This window comes from Sparus aurata, chromosome 13 (assembly GCF_900880675.1).
Source record: "Sparus aurata chromosome 13, fSpaAur1.1, whole genome shotgun sequence".
In the NCBI taxonomy this organism is placed as follows: domain Eukaryota; kingdom Metazoa; phylum Chordata; class Actinopteri; order Spariformes; family Sparidae; genus Sparus; species Sparus aurata.
Genome location: NC_044199.1, coordinates 15,496,718 through 15,520,464, shown reverse-complemented (window position 1 = coordinate 15,520,464; position 23,747 = coordinate 15,496,718). Strand labels below are relative to the sequence as shown.

Sequence of the window (23,747 nt, the reverse complement as noted above, 5' to 3'; positions counted from 1 at the left end):
GACTAGTTCTGGCGCGTGTAACAGCACAATTGTAGAGCCGCATTTATGTATTCTCTAACACTTACGGGCCCCTTTCATAAATTCATTGTGATGCTGAGCTGTATGTACAAACGGCGACGGTCAAAACACAGAGCTGACACAGAGTCGGGGGGCCGGCGTGCAGCTGACACTTATTCCACCCTCTCATAAAGTCCACCTTTATGACCACTTTTTTTTTTTTTCTTCAGCATGGCTCGAAAAGAAATGACTCAAAATCGGTGAACGTTAAACATGCCACAAATGCTGCATTTAGAGCGGTGAATTCTGAGTGAATAGTACTTTCTTTCAGTCAGCTGCTGTTTCCATTATAGACTGCTCACTAACAGGCGAGGATTTATGAATCTCATAGATCAAAACATATGAGCTATGACTCCATTTACCATACTACTAACACATTGGCTGTTATTTTCTATCATACTCGTCTTGATCCAGAGGAGATGTATAACTGAGGATACTGCGTGCTGTTTTTTTCGCAAAGGCCAGCTTTCGTGCAGTGACGCACGCTGCCAGCATTGCTCCTTTGGGACCACCGTATGCTCACAAATACCCCATAAGCGAACACACACACACGCCCACTCACACCACACCCCATAAAGCCATACACAGATTTACACACACACACACACACACACACACACACACACTGTAGAACTCCATCAGCTCGGAGAGGACAGATTTCGTATCAAATCCCCAACCAGAATCCCAGACTCCAGGATCTCTGGCCCCCCTTTGGTTCTATTTCTGCTCAGAGAAACTAGGCTAAGAGGAAGGAGAGAATAGTGGTCCAATTTAACAGTGACGCGCGGCGGAGAGAGACAAAAGCAGCCGGAGATAGAGGAGTCATGAGGAAAGAAATAGGTGGTGGCCACAATCGGGTCAGCCTGCGTTGGGTTCGTCTTGTAAATCATGTGTTTCCATTGTTTATATATATAGTATGTGTGTGTGTGTGTGTCTATGTGTGTGTCTGCGTGTTCCCCTTTCCCCTGGTTTCACTGAGTGTGTGTCTGAGTGAGAGGGAGCCAATGGATGGAAGTCATTCATCCTGGCCTGAGTGTGACGGGCAGTGGTGAACCACTCTGCTGATGTGGCCAGATCTTTCCCCCCAATTCCTGCAGAGGGGTGATCCCTTTTCATGTGTCAACCCCCATCAGTATAAATAGTCTGGGAAAGGAAGAAAAGGGGGACATAATGAGTGAGGAGAAAGTGCATCTTTTCTGGTTGTTCTTGTGACCAACGTTTTTGGATTTGCGAGAGGCAGCGGGAAACAGCAGCGCGGAGGCGAGCCGGGGCTGCAGAGCGCCTCAGACTGAAGCGAGGAGAGAGTCGACCACAAATATGCCCGACTGTGGCCGGCGGGCTCCTGACCGACTGCTCTCCTCCCTTGCCATGTGGCCGCAGTGGGCGGGGGGAGCGCTTTTTCCATTCCACTTCCTTTCCCTGCCACACAGAAAGGAAACGTGCTGCAGATGTCTGGGAAAAACAGCGGAGAGCGGCCTGCACGGGAGGCCCTCGGCGCTCCGGCAAGAGTATCAAATCAGCGAGAGATGGGGCGTGTGTGAGTGCGCTAGAAAGTTCAATTCCGGCTGCCCACACAACTTCACCCAAAACCACTTGTAGAGCACACTGTGTGAGAAACACAGCGAGATCTTAAGAGCAACAGTGGGAGTCATTCTACAGACAAGCTCCCGTTTTGAAGATACAAAATAAAACATGGTCTATTTGAGAGCTGATCCACGTCGACCACAAGTAACCCGTCGAAGCGATGGTTTCATGAATGGATCGTTGTTCTATTTGTGCTGTGCACCCCAGGAAGAACTCACATACATGCATGCAGGCAAAACAGGCGGTGCAATTGATTTGTATTGTATCGTATTGGTTTTGTATTCTACTAAGCAGAAGTTGGTGGTAGTAACACGCCAAGAGATGTAGCAATGCACGAAGAACGGAGCGTAGAAGACTGCCGGCAAGCAAACATGAAAGTGAGCCCTGCACAATTTTACATCTACGAAAGAAAAAAACACTGAAGCTGCTGTAAGTCATTTTAGTTAACCTTAATGTCTGTTTTGCAGTTAGGAATCTCCTCCCTCCTCTCTACATCACCACATGAATGCTCAGCAGTAATCACCACCTCTTTATGGCGTTCTCTGCCCTGACTGGCTAAAGTGGGCAGGGATACCAAAATTGAATGTCTCTTTTAATGCATGAGCAGGAGGAGGAGAGACATGGGTTACTGACCAAATACTCTATAACAGTGATGACTGTTGGATTATAGAGCTATTTGATGCTTATTGTAATATAAATATATCACTGACAGTAGCTTTAATGAAAGAGAAATAAAGGCTAAACACCCTTTTGGTAAGAAATACTGCATGTAAACATAACATGACCTGGAGGTTTAGGACACGCGACTTGACTTGACATGAGAAACGATGACCCTACGACTCCTCTGTGCTCATTTTATGTTGCATGTTTTTTATTTTATTATTTCTTTATTGATTTTGTTTGTTTTTTTCAGTCTGGCGGTCAATTTTCATTGTACAAAAGCGATGGGGAGAGAGTATAGCAATTGAAAGATATTATGCTGATTTCCAGTATTTCAGCAAAATAACTTTTGAATATCTTTTCACTCAAATGCACACATGCATACAAACTGTGCAGCATCTGATAAGCCTTCATTTCATGGATGTTTTCCTCAAGCTGTACATCCTGGATCACGCGTCATCCTGTCACCCATAGCAACACGCCCACACTAACGTAAATACTACTTCACACAGCGTTCCCTAATGCCAGGATAAGTGAGTGAGACTGCTGGTTTCAGTTCATCTTCCTTTTTTTTTTTGTTTTTGCTTTTGTTTTGCTGGCGTTGGTAGGATAACCTAAGATTTAAAGTTTCATCTGCTGGTCTAAACGTCGATCTAGATAACTCTCCACCACCCCAAGATCGAAACTGAAGGTAAAACTCAAGTTCACTGTGATTCAAATCATTCACTTGTGCTATAAGAGGGAGGTTTCAAAGCAAAAGTGTACTGTCAGTGCGTTGATGGTTTCAGTTCATGATTCTTATCTTCATTTTGCTGATTCCGGTTTGGATGCTATTTCAAGTCAATGTAAAATGACAGGTTACTTGCTACCAATACACCACTATGCTACACCAGGGTGAATGCTTTCAAATCAGAACTGCTGCCACTGTGTTGAGGATGAATATTCTGTTAGAACAGTGATGAGGCCCCTTTGACATTTGAGACAGCTTTCACTCTAATCTTCTAATTTGTGACAGCCAAACTAGGGCAAAATCAAATTAAAGGCCTGTAGGTTTGCCAGCCTTACCACTTTGATTAATCAGGCTTTTTCTTTTTTTATCCCAATTTTCTTTCACTAATCAAAAGCTTGAATTAAGCTCAAGGGTTCGCGGTGCATTAGTCCCAGCCGGTGCATGCTAAATATTTGATGGTAGTGGAGAGGACGCATAGTGAAGCATCAAGGGAGCAGACTAAACCTATAGCTCATCAATAATACATCCGACGCTGGGGCCACTTGTTCGTATGAGATAATGCATTAGATGTATTGGACGGAGACGCAGTGAGGCGAAGCAAGGGTATTTGAGCCGGGATGAGACTGTCTGACTGCCAGGGGATCTCCGTGAGCTGCACTCGTTCACACCGTCGCCTCTCAGGAATACTGAACAGCAGTTGAACTCAACCTTGAACGTGGACCCGGAGGAGGGTTATTTATGTGGAATTTTGAAAAGGAGCCACGTTAGTCGTAGAAAATCACTGAGAGAGACTCGAATTTGTCCACTTTTATCTCAGAGACAAGTGATATGGACGGTGTCCCTTTTGAAAAACCCACAAAAAATGCCCTGAGGTATAAATTCAATTTGGCTGAGCCTTGAACCATTTCAACATTATCTTGGAAAACAGCCTCAATCCATAAAAAAAGAGAAATATCGATAATGGCACTATGCCTTCCAGACAACAAACACTAATATTTGAAAGGACGATCTCTCAAGACAGTCGGAATGATAACCAAGAGGAAAAAAGCCATGAAATCTCTCAAACACACAATAAGACAAAGTCTGCAGCAACGCGAGCAGCTCTGTGAGCCTGTACAAAGCAGTGCTTTGAAATAAATGCTAATGTGAGCCTGCTGACATGCTCACAGTGAGAATGCTAACATGCTGACCTTTGTGCGTGTTGTGTTTACCTTGTTCACCATCTTAGCTTCGTGTGCTTACATGCTACTTCTACCAATTAGCGCAGAAGATATAAGATATGAAGGTGAAGAATTATTCCTTGGTTTCTGCAGGTATTTTCTCATAAAACAAAGTATTAAACAGAGTGAAATTTTGAGCAGAGGGTGGCGCAAGAGGAGGAATCACCAAAGTTATTTGCAGTTCATCCTCTGGGAAACATGAAAGCCTGTGCCACACGTGCCAATCTTTCTTTCAGAGGTAGAAATATTACACTGGTTGAGTCATAATTTTAACTTATTGGAGGCACCAAATAAAAGTGAAGGGATTCCCACGTTGAGTCATCCTCAGGCGAGCATGATTTTTCTCGGCAATCCCTCAAATAGCTGCTGAGATATTTCAGTTTGGACCAAAGATATTTCAGTTTGGCCACCACTGCCGTACCTAAATTAATCCAGAGACACAGACCATACACATCATCCTGTGCTCTTTTTAATTATGGAAATGTAGGGTTACATCAATATGTGTGTTTTTGTTTGTGTGTGTGCGTGTGTGTGTGTGTGTGTGTGTGTGTGTGTGTGTGTGTGTGTGTGTGTGTGCGTGTGTGTGTGAGTGTGCCAGTGTCCGCACATGTGAATTTGAAGAAATCCTGTCAGTAATCCCGGCGCTGTTTTACATAACAGTGTGGAGGATTAAAGTCATTATGTAGTGTTTTTTAATGAGATTTCATTTATCCTCTCTCGCTTTCTTTTCTGCTCTCTGGTTTTATGCAGATGTGGGGAATCCACCGTCGGGGGTATTGAAACATTGTGCTGTATAATTATCATAAACTGTATCTACAGTCAAGACTGGCTTTCAAACATGATCTTACCTAATGACACATCTTTAATTATGCAAAGGTACTGTAAAGCAGCGTGCTCAACTATCCTGCTGATATTTGCATTTAAATACTTGATACCTGCCCATCTACTGTTAAAAGAATATTTTCCTGCGCTCTCAGCTTGACAACTGACTCATCTTCTTCTTCTGACTTCTCCTTGATTCAGTCACAGCGTGAGCTGTAAAGCTTGACGCTAAAATGTCCACAGGCTGTCAAACGTACCGTCTAGACCTCTGCGTTGTTTCTCCATGAAGAGATGGTGCAACGTGACCCGCAGCCGTGATGAAAAGATGGGAATATTGGCGAAGAGTTGTATTTTCAGCTCAATTTAGCATCAAACTGCTTCAGTGCAGCATCTTCTCTGGATAATCACTGTGCTTAGGCTTCACAAAATGGAGAATTCAAGGGATGTCGGGGCCCAGTATTTTTTTCACAACAAAAGTCTTATTTATTGTGTGCAATATATAGAAATGGGTGAAAATTGAAATAAATGAATAATACATAAATTTGTCTGCTAAATATCCCATTGGAAACACTACATTTTTCTTTAGATTTATGTAGAAATAGAAATTTGACATAGGAACGCAAAAATTATTGATTTAGTTGATTAGATGATATCTACTAAATTAGAAAAGTCAAGATTATGTGATTCCAGTTTTTTTAAATGTGCATATCTTCTGGTTAATCATCAACATGTTAATCGACACAGAAAATAACCATTAGTTGCAGCCCCTCTCTTTGGGATTATCTACTATAGTACTGCCACGGACCACTGAGATCCCATCAACAGTCAGTCAGTGTGTAATAAATGTGGCCCGGGTTTTTATTGATTCTGGCACTGAGATATCGCCACATCTCTGCCATGCAATTTACCGTCCATTTTGTTTGCTAGGCTGTGCGTCTGGATCGTGCGGAGGCTAAGTATGACTAATGAATCAAGGAAGGGCACTCTGCCATATTTAGCCTTTATGTGCACAGTGATAACATCCGTCATAAATGACTTTGTTTCTGCTCCCACAGATCAACCGCAATTCTCCAAGGCGGCCACGACTACTCCGTTTGGGCTGTAACTCATGGGATGTATCTGTAACTCCTACATACTGTGTGCGTACTGCAATGTGTGTAACTTTACAGCTAACGCTATAACGACCCATGGGAGTTTATAATGTATAAATGTGAATGTCTGACATGTTTTTGTTCCCATCATGCCTACAGCCGGCGAGAAGACCAATCAGACATATAAAAGCATTTTCCTTCTGAGATGCTGTCAAGGTGACCTCTCTACAGCTGTACACACAACACCACTCAAAACCAATCCGGACAATGCCACTCTCACACTGAGTCTTCATCTAGGGGGGGAAGCCACTCGTTCCCAACCCAATTTCATCCCGCTTATGGGAGGACAGTTTAGTTGAGGTTCATCTTTCATTGTCTCATGAATTAGATATGCATCTCGTTACCTCCTCTGCTGTTTCATCAAACACTCAGAAACCCAAATATGTCCCTTTTGCACAAACTTATGAGAAATGACCTCAGAGGCCCGGTTTAAATCTCTAAGGGCCTCAAGAAGGAAATCATTATTAAACACAGTGTGATTTAGCTGACAGTGTGTTTGAACTCGCTTTACACCATAAAAAATATGCAACCCCCGTTCCCAAAAGTGAACTCGATAACTTTATGATCATGTTTGTTAATCGTGAGGTGAGTATCAGTTCTTCTTAGCGTGGGAAAAACACACCGAGGCATCTTGTGAGTTCATCTCTGACTTCCTCCACATACCAGGCGGCTTTATTAAAGAACAGCCCACATACCTACAGCACACAGCCTCGGGCCATATGCACACTCATCAGTCAGTCAATTATGCTTAGAAATATGCGTATAATTCCATCGACAACCAGAATGACAACATGAGCCGCTGCAGTAGGCTGCCGCCTAAACATCACTGAACATCTAGGTCGTGTAGGAAAAAGCACCATCATGCCACAGCTACCACATTCAGTTAACAGATTCAGCCTGATGTATAATGTTCTTAGCGATATAAATACATGCAATCGAAATGTAAGCATTTCCGAAGTGGTTGTGGTGACATGCTGCCTTGCAGATTTGTCTATTTAAACACAAGGGGGTAAACATTTATGGTGCTGAAGAATCAAAACAGCTCTGTAATAACCCTCCCTGGGCAGTGAGGTGTAACCGAGCATTCTGGTGTACAACTGCACTGCAGAAACAAACAGGAACATCCAGGCTGTCATTGTCTCCCATTGAAAAACAAAACAGATGCAAACGCCTATTTGCCTTCTTGTGCACTGTGAAAATTAGCCCGAATCTAAATGACAGGCTGGACTGATTGGAAAGATAACATGTGTCTGCCTGATTACAGTCCAACATTAACTTTAAAGGGTAACGCCACCAATTATACACATTAAAGTGTGTTTACAGGTCTTCAGGAGTACTAATGCATGCGGGAAAAATGTAGCACAAAGTCTTTTGTGGCTCCAGAAGAAGGGGCATGTAATCTGATAAATCCCCTCCAGTGATATCAATCAATAGCTGAGTTGCATTGTGGGTAATGTAGCCACCAGGCCCTCAAATGCATCTCCCTCTGGAGCCACAAACGGCTTTATACTACGTTTATCCACATACACAGTAGTCCTCAACAAAACCTGTAAACACACGCTAATGTGCAAAACTGCCAGAGTTTAATACCTGTACATTTTGTTGTCTCTGGGACATCACCAACGTCTCGGAAACACAAAACCAATGACACATTCTCAGAGGAATTCAACCCTAAGTGTGAACTGTTGCAGCAGAAAAACAAACTAAGGTCTGTGTGTGTGCTTGTGTGTGTGTGTGTGTGTGTGTGTGTGTGTGTGTGTGTGTGTGTGTTTGTGTGCGTATCCACCTCTGACCCAAGGCATTAACAGCAAGTCTTTGACAGAGGTCAGTGCCCTCATTCAACCCCCGGTTGTTCCCACAAGCACGGTAACGCATACGCCAAACACAGTAATGAAAATCCCCCCTGCAATCTCATCTTGCTCTGACAACATGACAGATATCCACAAATGAAATCAAAATAAGAGCCGATGAAACATGTGAGGGGACGTGCACGAAACAAACGCACACGACCCGAGAACGTATCCCGGTGCTGATTGGTGGATATAAACGATTGCATAATCCCTCCAACCGGGCTCTGTTATTTACTCCATCACATGTAAATGGGGGGGAACAGATTAAATTTCTCCCAAAGAAGGAAGGCTTTTCAAACACACGGCTGCTGTAAATAAGCACTGTAAATATTATTCTAGCAGCTGTGAGAGCTTCCAGCGGCCGAGAGCTAATATGCCTGCTAGCTGCAGGTCGCCTTTCACAACTGCTGCTTGTGACTCCTGCTGCAGGCGGGTCAATATTAAAGTCCAATCCTCTCAAGAGCAACTTGTTAATGTGTCCGAGAAAAAAAAAAATCCAATTTCAGGGTGTCTCAGGACATTTCGGTTTCATCACTTGTAACAAATTCCAAGCTGCTGTTCTGTTGATCAATATTCAGCGTCTGTGAGTGTGTGTGCGTTTGAGAAATGGATTATTCTATTTCCATTTCTTCATGTAACAGGGGTCTCAGCCAAAGCACAGGGCTCAGGGGAACGTTTGGGCATGACCTTCAAAACACAGACATTTCACTTGTTTTTGTTGCTTTGTTTTGTTCTCCTTTTTTTTTTTTTTGAAAATGTCTCCTGGTGAGTGTGTTGAAACGGATGAGTATGTCGCAGCGTGTTTGGGGTGGCTGGAGGAAAGGGAAATGCCCAGTGTAGTGTGAGAAGTGAAAAAGTAGTTGTCTGACAAACAAAAAAATTTGTTTTTTACCATTTAACTGGAGATTAAAGCATAATAATATTGTTGTTTTGACCCAAACATAGGTGATGCCATCATGACTTGAAAATGAAAATTGTGATGTAAAAATGATCATTCCCATAATTAGCGAATCACGTCACTGTTATATCTGTCAAAATATAGTAATATATTTTATTGTTTTACCATATAATGCAGATTGGGTCTGAAAACCTATGTATTTTCATTTTAACACTGCATCTTAACCATACCCTATTATAATTTGATGTGATAATCAGAGGAGTCGGAATGCGGGGAGTGGGGAAAGCACATTTTTTTCCTATCACGTTTCTTAAGCGTGGATGAGCTCTTATTTGACAGCGTGTCAAACACAGCAAAGGGCTCAGCGCATCCCAATTCTCCCCCCTTCCTTCCTGCAATCTTGCCGTCTCCTGCGTTAGGACACGACTTTCAGCTCTTTCTCCCGGTAAACACAATCTTCTTCGATAATGAGACAGGAAGGGAGGGGGGTCTATTTAACATGGGGGAAGACTGCGAACGGGTCTTTGGGAGGGTCCCTCTGCTTCTGCTCATGATTAATCTCGCTGTCACTCCGACATGTCTTAGAAGCTCCTAACTGGACCGAGTGAACGCCATGTTTATCTCAGCGGCTGTAATCTTAAAGCAAACTTGTAGGTGGAGGACAAACACCAAAGGAAATACGAGCGCCCCGTCCTTCTGTCCACACACACTCCTGTGATGACAAAGGAGAGGTCAGTGATTATCACCTTCGCATGTCAAAGATCAACAGGAGGCTTGAGCAAGCACTGTGGTCTTTTACAAGTTGACTCATCAAGCCACTGCGAGGTAAAAGATAAGAGCCTCTTAAGAGTTTAAATGATAAGGAAAGGCACTGTATGTTGAAACGGCCATTCAGATTCTGGCCTGATATCGGATTTTGTTAATGACATGTTGTGAGGCTTTGTTCTCCAAGAATACATAGTGGAGGGGGGGGGGGGTTTAAAGTCTGACACTCTCAGACAAAATTACAGACAGCTGGCTAAGTTATGACAGACAGAGGTACAATATAAGATGCAAATTGCGGCAATTATGCAATAAGGGTTTTAAGTACCTTTTTCCTCAGAAACGGTATGTTTTTAGGAGCCGTGTTTTCTGTGGGAGAGAGTATCTCCCGTTTGTGCGGTTTTGTTAACTTTCAAGACCTTTTACATGCAAAGGAACCTATATAAAACAGTGTAGGTGAAAACAAAACAAACACAATAGGTCTCATTTAAGTAAATTACGTGAGTTGCTGAACACAAAAAAGATCATAAAGTGCATGTACATTCACTTGCCGCTCGGTGCTGCATCAAGATATCATCCTTTTCCTACTAGCGACTGTGGGTGTCAAAGAAATCACCAGTTTGGTTATATTCATTAAAGAAAGCTGATTTAATTAATAAAAGACTGAGTCATCCAATCCAGTGAATCACTTATTATTTCGAACTAAAGATTTAAAAAACAGGTTTTTGAGGTGATGATGAAAGACATTTGTAGCTCCATTCAAAAGCCTTAACAGAACGTAAAAAATTCATCTTCGGAACAGCCCTACAATATATAATAATGAGATTCCTGTTCTTCTAAAGACACCTGACCCTCTCACCGCACTCACATCTCTCTGTCTGCTCCTTCCTCTCCTACTCACAGTTAGAAAACCTCTGGTCTATATCATGAGTATAAATATCCTCTCCAGAATGCGGCAAATGTAATGGCCTCATCGTGCCTGTGATGAGTGATGGAAGGATGCAGTTTGGGGTGATGCCAAAACAACAGCTGTACAGAGGAGAAGAGTCAACGAAGTGACCATCAGCGGGGTCCATGAAACGGTGCTTTCATGGCCCGGGGAGTTGGGGGGGGGGGGGTCACAGGGTGAGAGCTGCTGCGAGGGAAGTGTGTCTGCATGATGGTAAAATCTGGAATAGCCACATGAAAGGGCCTGCACTGGCAGAGGAAGGAGCTACGTCTAATTCCATCGGTTACTATTACAGACGTCGGCTAAATCGGAGCCTAAGGAACACACAGACTGTTTTCTCACAGCAGTGGGACTGGCACGCCAGGATATAGACATAAAGGGATCAGTGGGATATCTGTGGGAAGCCGGTCTGGAAAAGTCCACTCGGTCACATATCATGTAATTGTTAATGACTCCGTGTAACATCTGTTGAGGAGTGTCAATATTTTGCTTTCAACAGATTTTGAAAGATGTTGACACGTGTTATAAAAAAAAAGTGCAGACGCGATGACGTTGCCTTTCAGAGAGACGTTTCACACTGTACAGCGTCCTTTCGTCTAATTCAAAGCAGCTCGACACAGGATGGAAAAGGCGTGGTAAGAAAAAGGCAGCAGCCCCATAAAGTAAATTACCAGAGGCCCTTCCATCTTTTTAATGGCTCGGCTGTTGTTTGGGGACCTTTAATGTGAGCGCTATTAAACAAGAGAGGGTGAAACAGGGAGAAGAGTGAAGGGTGAGACAACCCCGCGCTAAACCCCAGAGCAACCCGAGCGTGGCCCACACAGCCTCTCTCACAGTGTGGCAGTGAGGAGACACTTCCTGTACGTCTAATCCTGATGTATTCCACTGCAGCGCTCCGTGTAACAGAGAAGATCTGCAGCGACTCGCTTCCGCCAGAGAAATGTCACAGGGAATTTCAACATTCAACACGGTAATCTACTTTATACTCGAGTAGAATTTGATTTATCCCTGGATCCCCCCCCTGACAGACACCTCCACTGTCTTCACTTCTCCTCTCTTCCAGCCTCTGTGGAACTGAAAGTGCTGCACTCTCAAGCATGTTGTGCACTTCCACCCAAAAAAGGGCGTTTTATTTTGTGACAACTGACAAGAAAACACAAAGAAGACAGAAAATATGCTCAGCGTTCACCCCGTGAGGAAATGCTAATGCGGAGGAACGCCCCAGGCTTGGTGGACAGTGATAATGAGTCGCCACAAAGGAACTGGACAGAACTATGAGGAATTAATCTGCATAGCCTGTCAGACTGGATGGATTGGTCCATCTTTCCTACAGTGTGACAAAGAGCTTGCCTTAAGAGGATTATGACCCCGCGGTCATCTGTGTCTGTAGATGCCAAGAGTTCACATGCAAGGGGTCCTGCACCTGTCCAATGGGATGCGACCCTGTTTTGGGGTATTCCTGGAATGACAGCTTGACAGAGACGACTAGACTTAAGGTGACTGGAGGGAGAGCTAATCTGCAGCTCCCCAACATTTCTGATCAGTACAGATTAGGCTGCAGACCGTAACCCCCAAACTGCTCCTCCGCTGGCTGAGAGGTGGATGATTCTGGGTGCACACTGGGGGGTTGCTGGAGTTAACACACACCAGGGTTTACTTACTTACAAAGCAAATAACTTTAAGTGCTGAGTGTCTGCCACGCATAACCTCATATTCTCTGAAGAAAAAAAAAAACACTTAATCCCTTCTTTATGATAATCTGTCGAGGAGCTTGGACTGTCTGCTGTGGGACTACAGAGAGACCAACAACAGGATTTAAGGTTTCAAAGCCACCTCAAATTAAATTAAACATAGTGGCCCTCTAAATCTCAGAGCTCTTATGCACTCTAAAAAGCAAATGGAATATAAGTGGATGTGGATTAAATGGCTGCCTCCAACGGTAACACACAAAGTGACCCAAAAGGGGCATCGTAACTCATCCAGCGCCGCTCCGGCCTCCACTCCAATCTTGTCTCCGTCTCACTCCCTTGCATATCTCATCCGGACACCCTCAGACATTGCCCCATTTCTGCCCTGTCTGCATTGCAGACAGTCGTAAAAACAAGCACGGGCTTCTGAAGGAGCGCACCAGGTCAGGTCTGACCCATCGGCTGAACAGCTGAGCCTAAAGTACGAGTCACTCAGGGGCTGTCTGTCACACCCTCCTCCTGTTCAGCACCCTTTAAACTCAATACTGGTCTCCTTTGTGCCTGTTCACACTTACACTTGGTGCATAAGTGTGCTCGACAAAAAACAGATCACGGCCTCTTTGCCAGTTCTACAACACAGAGAACTGAAATTGCAGAAATGTGGCCTTTTGATGATCCCCAGCTGAACACACTGCATGACAAGAGTGAAACAGATATTCTCCATGCATCATGGAAAAGTTGAAAAGTTCATGTATTAGTTTGCCTGAATTACAGTGGATTTCTCTCCCGGACTCAAAGTTTCTCAGTGGATGACAATTTTTCACGCAGTCTAATTCCACACTGAGATCATAAACATGCCACCCAGCAGCTCGAGTCTCAAGGCCTGCACAATTACTTTGTTTTGAAGCCGTCCCTCCTCCCAAACGGTATTAAATATGCAAGTCTTGTAAAAAAAACAAATTGGCAGCACATCTATCAAAGCCAGAACAAAACAAGCTCCATTGTGAGTTCTCCCTTCTTTTGTGGTTCTAGCCATCGTCTTGGATGAGTCAAGTGCTGGAATCAGAAGAGTTTGTGATTATGTGGTGTTTTGTTTATGTGTGTCTGCGTGTGTGTGGCTTCACCTCTGACACTGGGAATTAACAGAAAGATCTAAGTCTTTGACCAGGCTGCTGTGCGTTGCCGGGTGCAATTTTCCCATCATTGTTGTGGAGCAGAATAGCCCCGGTGTCTGGAATGGTCGCCCTCTGTCTCTGTGACAATGCTTTAGTGATCCACACACACTACAGTAATGGCCGTTGGTACAAAGGCCTTTTGACGTCGGGCAGATCTCGGCGCTGCATGCATTCTGCGTCCACTTCCCTCCCTGACTGCCTGCCTGCCACTGCAGCAGCCCGGCCCCTCCCCTCGCTACTCCCCTCTCTCATTCACTGTGTGTTTTCTGCGGGTGTGCGCTCATGCTCGCTTAATTGACATTAAGATCTATGAGTTGGGATGTGCTTTGGGTACCTGCTACTGAATGAGAGGGAGAAAAGCTAAGGAGGTGGTTGGTTTCACTCGGCCGTAAGCTCAGAATTGCATATGAAAGACATTAACTTTAAGCTAAATGTCCAGATTTTTATGTGGATTCATCAGCAATCCACTCCATCAGCACGTCACCGTCGCTATACGGATACATCATACTGCTCCATGTTACATCCCCCTCCACACACACACACACACACACACACACACACACACACACACACACACACACACACACACACACACACACACTTGGAGGAAACACTCTGCAACCGACACACATGCGCTGCTCACACCACCTAATTACTACTGCAATATAGCTCACCCAGCAGGAGAGGAGAGGAGAGGAGAGGAGAGGAGGGGAAGGGAGGGGAGTGAAGAGGAGAGGAGAGGTGAGGAGAGGAGAGGAGAGGAGAGGAGAGAGATGGAAGCAGGAGGGAGAACAGATCAGCTCATGCTTCATATACTGTGTGTATGTGTGGTGTCGGTTGTCGCTGGTCCTCATCCTGTGTGAGGATCCCGCGCACATGCTGCCCATGCATAATACAAAACAGTCCAGCAGCGTTTAGGTGGCACCGCATGAGCACGCCCCACAAGGGCTAGCCCAAGATGCTGCAACCAAGCCCCCTCCTCCCTCCCCTTTCCCACTTTCCCCTCATCTCTCCTCACTCCCTCGTCCTCCTGTCACAGCACAAGTGCAGCTCCGAGGTCCACCAAGGGATTCTCTGCCCTGCAACTCAGAGACGGTGGTGATAGGATCCTGACGGAGAGGACGGAGGAGGATGGAGTTGTTTTGGGGCCCCTTAATGAGGGGCTTTCCTCTGATCAAAGCACAAGGAGGTGTGAAGGAGACAGAAGCACAAAATCGCTACTGTACTGTAGGAGAGGAGATTGACTCATCCATGAGTGAGGATGAGGATGTAGCTCTTCAGTCTATCTGCTGTGCCTGAGTGGTGCTTGAAGATGTTAAGATTAGATATGGCACACATCAACGCATTCTTGGTGTGGCAGTTGGGTCAGGCTTCTAAAGCTTCCTCGCTGTAATGAGCATTCAGGCACTCCGAGGCTTCACAGTCGACAGACTGGACCTGAAGCCTTCAGGATGATGAGCCAGAGGCATGTGGCTACTTAAGTGTACACATTGTTCTGTTTGGATTAGCCACTCCTGCTTTGTGCCAGGGGGCTACAGAGCGAAGTCAGACACATTTTGTCCAAAAAGGGTTTGCTGTTGTTTTAATTTGTTGATATGTGCCCTGCCACCTTTCCAGCTTCAAACAGTGTTCTGGGGACTGAGAACAGCTTGCTTATCCACTTACGGAAAACAAACATTTCTGAGTCGGTATTATTGCATCATTAAGATAGTAAATATTAAAATTCTGAGTTTGAATTTCCTCTCCAAGACTGCGCATTGTCCCTTACACGTTCGATAATTGTGAAGTGTGGGGTAATAAAAGGATGCAGTCTCATGTCCAAGTTTCACACAGGTAAGTCATTAACAGCAACGGCAGACACTTGCACTTTAACCAGGACGGCTCTCCTTTGTACAGAAGAGCCCACTATCCTGAAGAACACACTTCCCTCCATTCTCCATGCTGCAGCATTATCTTTAACCCATTCACTGCCACTCAGTCCTGCGTGCAAGCCTTGCTAAGCAGCTCGAATGAGACATCCAGCAAGCCAAAAATATTGGTGAACATAAGAAGAGGTTAAGATGTTGATCTCGCGGCATCAGTGTCACATTTTGTTCATTATAGGTTCTTGCTTTAGGCTGAATCCAGGATAATGAAGCAATAATTACATCAAGATCAGCAAAGGAGGTTGACAGAAACACTGTGTGAGACTATCAAATGAACGATTGTAATACTGTGATTCTGCCTTACAATATATGGATGTAATATATATACACACATCTAATTCATATTCTGCCATTTTAGTCACAACCAATTAATGTAGGCCATCACTTCCACAATTAGACGAAATCCTATCAAATAAATGCACTTCTCACATTAACACACACTCCAACACTCCAGGCGTGATTTTCCATCTGTACACAGTGTTCAGCTTTACCAAACTACGCTCCGACTCTCAGCTATAGTGAGCAAAATGCGGACACTTGAGGAGGATTAACAGCACATGGCCCCATCGCAGCATCTCACACACACACACACACACACACACACGCTGCTGCTGCTGCTGCTGCTGCCGCACACAACGCTGGACTATATCGCTCCCAGAAACAAACTAATGACTGATCCTTCACACTGATGCGCTCCCTCCTTCTCCCCATCTTTCTCATTTTGCGGTCGCTGAAGCAGGGGTGACAGATGAGCCCACAGCGACATGTCACACACGCGGACACACACGCGCGCACTCACACACGCACACAAACGCGCACAGTGCGAAAGCATGTAGTGAGGGGTCGTGGATGGAGACTTGATCGCCTTAATTGATCGATCTGCAATTGTCCAGCAGCCTCCCGGTTTGAAATCACTCATGTCAAGCACTATTCGTGGGTGACAGCGAGGACGTGAAGGCTGTCGGATTAAACTACAACACACACACAAACACGCACAAACATAGAGACTACAACACCTCACAGCCTTGTGGTTGTAGCAGATCAGCCACTGCGCTTAGGCAAGCCCATTGTTCCGTCCGTCTCAGCTGAGGTGAGCCGGCAGCTCTACAAATCAGCTCCCAGGCAATTAAAGCATGTGCAATCACTCCGGCCAATAAAGACGAGCCCGTAGTAATAGTCTGCCAGAAAAAGAGAGGAGTCGGTTCTTACCGGCCACGGTGTACCTATCCATGTAATTGAGGACGTTCCCAAAGCTGAGGATCCCGGCGGCGGCAGCCGGTGAGCGGCATCTGAGCAGCGCGGCGCGGAATTTCTGGCCCGGCTTGCACGGGTGAAGGTCCGGGCTGGATTTCAGTCCGGGACTCATGCTGCCCGACAGCGTGCGCACCTCATCCGAACTGCTGCAGCCCTCAATCTCGCACCCGTCGCTCTCCACACACATCTTCTCTCTCGAAAGATCCAGCGCAGAAAAATCACAGAAAGAGGGACAGAGAGAGAAATAGATATACAGAGAGAGAGAGAGAGAGAGAGAGAGAGAGAGAGAGAGAGAGAGACAGACAGAGAGGAAAATAGTTGAAGAAGGAGCGGTGATCTGTGATTTTCAGATGAAATTAATCGCAGTGTAACTGTTGTCTCAAGTGTTGAAGCGCAGGAGCGGCTCTTCTCGGGATCATATTTTTGTAGCAGTGTGCGGTGACGGGCGGCAGTGCGCTCCTTAGTAATTTTTTTTTTCTGAGGGACCCAGCGCTGTGTAGTGCAGGGGGGTGTGACCTGTCTGAAGAACTCCTCCCCCCGTGAGGCCCTGCAGCGAATGATGGAGCCGCACCTGATACTGTGCTGCGGATGCCGGGGAATTGCAACCGGAGTGTGGTGCGGTTGGAAAAACCTCTCTGTTATTTGAGGGGAGGGGGCTGACAGTGGAGGGAAACGGGTGGGTGGGTGTGACTCCATTTATTAATTTATTTAATTCATCGATCACATTTGCGGCGATGCTGACTGAGAGAAATACCAATGTCATTACTACTGAATAGAAGTAGGTCAGTAAAGTATGTTGTAGAGACACATTTAGACATCAGAGGAGGCTGCTGAAGCCCCCCTGCTGTGCTCATATTTTTAGCAAATACACAACCTATCTGGATTCGTTGTTTATTCTATTTTTTTTTTTGTATATTCTGTATTATGTCTCCCCAAATCTGTCTTCGTTTAGGTCCCCTGTCAATGGTGGCTTCTATACAGCCTCTGATCAAAGTCAGGCCAACCACACATAAAAAGCACATTTAAAAACAATGTTGACCCAAGTGCTCAGAGATGAGATTAGGAGATTATCTGCCTATAGTGAAATAAAAACACACAAATAAGTAAGAGGATATAAGATGAGTGAATCACTAATGCACAGGATAAAGTCATGAAAAGACAACAGCACCGCGCTGAAAACAAGTCATTAACCGTGTGAGCGGTCATGTTTTCCATAATAAATGATGAGGTGAGGTGAGCCTTTAGAAAAGGCTTTAATTAGTTTAGGGCCTCCAGGAGAAAATGCCTTATGACTCCTGGATTGTAACTCTGAGCCAGTGGTGGAAGAAGTACGCAGAGCTTTAACTTAAAGGAGGACTATGTAGTTGTGGGGAAGGGATTTTTAATCAAAAGAGAAATATCTCCTCTGACTGATTTTTTGAAGGCTTAAACAAACTAAATAAAATATTTTCTTTACCATGACTGAATAAACTGAATAAACAAACCGACCTCAAAGGACAACACAATTTCATACTATTTTACATTGTTAGTATCTGGCGGACCCAGCCACCTTTCTTGTTTTAATCAGTGTTCTGGGGAACCTTATTTTCCACTTTTACTCACTTACGGAAAAAAATAGTTTGAATTATACCCCAAGTTTGAATTCATTCTCCAAAAGTGCAAATTGCCCCTTTACGTACAACTAGGCCTACATAAAACAATATTGTTAGTCCTGCATTCAAGGTCTCACTTTTTAACTTTTTTAACAGCAAAATATCCTTGAAGTAAAAGTAATTATTTGGTCCCTTTTAGAGTTGTATAATTATAAAAAGCACACAATACTAATATTTAATGGCATCTAGCCTGTGGCTGTGAGAAATACAAACACGAAAACATGGCAGCTCAACATGGCGGACACATAAAAGGCTCGAAAGGCTCTTTTTAGGTGATTATACGCTCAAGAAAGCATAATTTGTTGTTAAACTAAAAATGAATAAATATATCATTAAAAAAACTGAAAGCATGATTAAGAATATTATTACACTACACTCTGGACCTTTAACATGTAAGCAGCATTTTTATGTAACAACTGGTCGAGTTCTAGGTTATTTTAACCACTATACATACTGTTATAGGTTCATCCAGCATAAAGTAGCGTAAAATTGAGACAAAAAGTACCTCAAAATTGTACTGAAGTACAGCACTTGAATAGCTGTTCTTAATAACTTTCCACAACTGCTAGGAGCACAAAGTCATTAGCACATCTGCAGGATCACGAAAAACAACTACATTGAAGGTCCTTATGTGAGGAATTAAAGTAAAAGTCAAAGATGTGACAGTGCATTACCACAGCAGTAAAGCAACTTTACTGGTGTCCATTAGGAGGAAAGACTTTGTTAGGCTTGTCCTTCATTTAGGATTAATTCTACTGGATGGATGATTATATATATACATATATATATAGGAGAACGTCTTTGAGGCAGATTTTGGTTGAAGAGCATGAGACTGAGGGCAAGTTGTTTGCTTGCAGTGTAATGTGAGACGTTTCTAAATAAGCCCATGTGAGGTGGATGCTTGTATACATGACTCGATAAATAACAGAACTAACTGAAGATGCATATTCATATTGTGGACTGAGTTAAATTAGCGTGTTTAGAGGAAACACGTCTGCTGTATAAAGGAACCGTCTGATTGCTTTTGTGAAGACATTGCTGTGGTCAGGTGTACGGGAACTGCCATCAAAGTGTGTGGGAATAACATTTCACTGGTCACTGGGCTTTCCCACCACAAGCAGTGAGCTCACACAGAAGTGCAAGTGCTTTTTTTAAAAAATGAAATTAGATTATGATTTTACTCAACCCATTTATTTCGCATTCTCTTTGAATGTGTTTTCATAGCCTATTGCTCTCTTGTAGTTTGCACGGTTGATGTTGTAACTACACCACTGTACACAGTGTAACCTAAATATTAATAATAGATGTAATAGATGTAACACATATTTGTTTTGAATATGACCCCCAGGAAGACAGACACTTTTAGGTGCATGCTGTGATTGTAAATGGTGGGAATTGGAGTTTGACCACACTCACGTCACTCCATTGTTCCATCAAGCAGAAAGGAGAAATAAGAGTTTCAGTGGGGTCCTAAAATCCCTTGGAGCTGGTCGTGTGGGGGCGGATATCAGACGTGATGTCACAAAAGTTTATTCTGAATAAAATTTTTCCAACCCACGCAATTATGACGAAAATAATTAGAGTCATATGAATGAAAAACACACTGTGACACACAAGTTTCAAAAATAATTAACCAATGCGCAAATGTTTTATTATCTGTTGATGATTAAACCATGCCTTCCTATATACCTGCATTTTGATATTCATTTATATTCTTAAATGAAGGAATCCCCCCACATTTTAGTGATCCAATAAGCCAAAGGGATGATATTCGACCATCTGTGGTTTGCAGCATGCATGGAGATGTGCTGAGCAATGAGGCCAATAGCTTCTGGGAAATAAATATTGTGACTTTGAGCCCACAGCAAACAAAAGAAAGTTATTTATGAGAACTCTACATATTAATACATATCAGGGCAAATGATTTTTCGTCAGACCATCTGTCTGAGCCCCACCTACTAAGAAATCTCCATCTCATCACTGCACACATTTGGGAGACGTTTACGCTAGACAGCAGCATTTATTGTTTAAACAGTCAGCAGATGACAGTGAAAATAGCTAATCATTTTAATGGCAGCAGTTTAGAAAAGTTATCTATCACTCATGAGAATAGAAGACCCAGTAGAGCACTGAATATTCACTCCAGCCTAAATGTCACTTTGTCTGGGAAAGTTCTGAAAGAGTTTGGCAACAAAATGTTCTCATTGAAAATCATTTATGGCCAGAAAAATGCATTTTTTATTTTTTATTTTTAAAAAAGACTAAATTTAAAGGAGTGAAATTGTTGCCTGAGAACAATGAAGTCAACTTTACTTGCAATCGATTTTTGTTTCACAAACAATCTTCGACTCAAGGGCACAGCAGTCAAAGCAGAATGGAGCAGTAATGCTGCACGAATCCTACTTTTTGGACATGTTTGTCTGTGGCATTCCTAGCGGTCACAGAATAAACATCAGAAAGGATAAACACAATGCAACTGGCTTAGTGCTGACAGTTTCAGCGGTTTCTGTACTTTTCTTACACCCATCGCTGTCCCTAACTTCTTTATAATCTAGAGAAGATATAGAAAGCCTTAAACTCCTGCAGGGTCAGAGTTTGATGCAACTATCTGTATCAATGCTACTGCAGACTTCTTAACTTGTACAATAATGACTTTAATACCACTGAGGAAGGTGACAGTGCCTTATAACACTGCACATTGTGTTGTCGTCTGATGTGAGCTATTGCTAACCCTTCACACCTCACTGAATTTTCAATGGGATGACTTTTGATAAGATGAGCTTCTGTTGTAAGATCACCGTGTGCCTGCAAAGGGAAAATGATCTGCTCCTGAATGGCTGGGAAAGGTCCAACTCTGCATGCAGATGAGTGCTTCTGTGCCATCTGCGTTCTGTCAGAAAGGAGCCAAAACATCTCCAGCTAATTGTTCCACCATCCCATTGTGCGCACAGAGCTAGTTTGACTTTGCCAAGACAGGAATCAACTATATATCGCAGGGAGGGATTTTTCTAAATGTGAACCAAGAAAACGCTGAATGAATTAGAAAACAAAGGTGTGAAGCTGAGAAAGAAAAGCTGGGGAGATGTCGATTTATCTCGAGTACAGATTTCTTTGTGTGAGTTTATGTGAGATGAGTGTGATGAGGGGGCATCCCTGGTAGGTGCAGTTTGATTTAGCAAAAAATCGATCGGGACATCATCCAACAGGGCTCTCATTCCCAATTAAATGCACAATGTGTAATTTCTGCCGCCAGGGGTCTTGTGTCAAAACAAAGCAAGAGCCATTTGTCGAATATTGTGTGGGTAGGGCAGGGCAGCTCTGGAGGTGAGAGTCAGGTGCAGAGCCAGACATTCCGGGGAAATAAACACCCAGAATCACGGTTCTCCCCTGATCTGGAACTGCAGCTTAATCCGTGGGGAGATGAGCTCTGTTTTCTGGTGTTTATGTGCTTTAATGTTGGCTGCGGACTGAAGCTGGAGAGGAAATGTACTTTACTTCCTAAGCATAACGTTCGGGCCAAAAGCAAACATCTATTGGACTGTATTGTTAAGATACAAAATGGTACTAAGGTCTGAAATTCCCTTAACTGACTTTCTTACCTTTCTTATTCTATCATACAATCACTGTAGAAACAAAAGCATACAACCATGTAATACCATACCTAAATACAATCAAGCTGTTTTGTCAGTGTTTAAGGCTAAATCTGGAGAGGAAGGTAGGCAGAAGATGAGGCTGAAATGAGGCCGAAAGGAGGCTGAGTCCTGGCATTCCTCTGGGACAAGGCTGGGCGCTTGCCTGGCTCCGCTCTGCAGGCGTTTGGCATGGCAAGGGTATCAGAGTTGAGTTCTGAATCCATTCGCATGCACAGAGTTGACCTGTATTGTTTTACTCGGCCCAGAATGAGAAAGTTCTGCCAGCGAAACCTAAAGCCCTTCACAGCATTTGTTTGCGGAACTACTTTCAAATCTATCATCCCAATAACTTTGATGTGTGAAAACTCCCCCTGCTTGAATCTGGAAAGTATGATGCATACAGTGCAGCCTGGCAGGCTGAGCAGAAAATGATCAAATGATACTGACAGGAATTGTTTTTGTAATGCTGCGTGCGGTCTGACATCCAGGATAAGAGGATGCAGGAAAGGAGGAGAGGGCCAAAGCAGGCAGTGGTCTCACGCGGAGGGCTTAGGAGGGAGCCCCAGTAAACAGTTGTTCCTGTCTCCCTCTGTGGAGCCCCCACCTCCCCTCCTCTTTCTTTGGGATGTGCTTGATATGCTGGTCATGTCTGTGGGACCCTGTGTGTTTTTCCATCGGGCAGAATGGCTTGGTGGACCCGGACCTATCTCTCGCATTATTCTGTTATGTGGCCCGGAGCCACTGAGTCACTGCCCCGGCCTTCCTTCCTGTCTCAGCTCAGGGCCAAGCCTCTAGTGCAGGATGGGAGATAACTTGCTAATCGCTGGGCCCAGTGCCTGCTGGACGATAAGGACGACCCTCTCTTCGTTCTATCGTGTGACTGCCAAAAAAAGTTTAAATGTCCCAGTGACACGTGTCTATCAGCTGTGTGTCAATCAGCTGAGTGTCTATCAGCTGTGCTTCTGGTAAACACGCCTCTGCCTCTTTTGAACTCATGAAGTTGGCAAGAACAAACAGTGTATCCAGCAACTGCATTTGTACTGTAATCAAGCAACAATAATCAATCAAGCAAGTAGATTCCAGTAATATTTAACCAAACTAATAAATATGCAGGTTTAAAGGAAAAGTTCCCAAAGTTCCCAAATTGAATTAAGAATGGGTTATATACGCCCTTCTCAAAGTTGAAATCTTCACTCTAGCTGCTCCCCTAGCACCCCATCTGTAGTGGTTGCACTGACTTGACTGTGTTTGAGGGAGTACTTAACTATATTTCAAACTAATTTGTAATCTCGGGGGTTCCAGAGACTTGTATTGCGGTAGACAGGTAACAAATTAAGTTAAATGAATGCAAAACTGTACCTAAACCATGTGTTTACTCAATTATTGAATGTATTAAATCAAAGTAAACTGCCCGTAACACTGTTTGTGTTTTGTCTTATTGTCTACTGAGTGCAGATGTTTCTCCTTGTAGTTCCGGTCTTTGACAGATATAATTAATCCCTGCACTAAGCCTATGTGCACATTTCCCAAACTTTTTTAATTAGCAGTGATGATGTTTCATCTGACTGCTGTTTTTATTTTATGCAAATATCTAGTTTACTCCCTATATTGTCACTTTTGTTGCTTCTGGAAATCAAGTAGATTTAGACTTAAATGAATAAACGAAATGTTAGCCAATTAAAGCAATCAAGGATTTTTTTTTTTTCAAACACAGTAATCACGCAACAGTTTGTGATTC

At 43.8% G+C, this 23,747-nt stretch overlaps 1 protein-coding gene across 2 annotated transcripts in view; it reads right to left on the bottom strand.

The window, feature by feature from the left end:
* Positions 1 to 17,267, bottom strand: part of spns2 (SPNS lysolipid transporter 2, sphingosine-1-phosphate) — a 67,915-nt gene extending 50,648 nt beyond the window's left edge. Inside the window, exon 1 of one of the 2 annotated variants that reach the window (XM_030437863.1) lies at positions 16,681 to 17,267. In XM_030437863.1, coding sequence (XP_030293723.1) covers positions 16,681 to 16,912 — 232 coding nt within the window. In that variant the 5' untranslated portion in view covers positions 16,913 to 17,267. The remainder of the gene's footprint in view (positions 1 to 16,680) is intronic. The other variant, XM_030437864.1, reaches the window with a different exon arrangement.
* Positions 17,268 to 23,747: the final 6,480 nt, after the last annotated feature.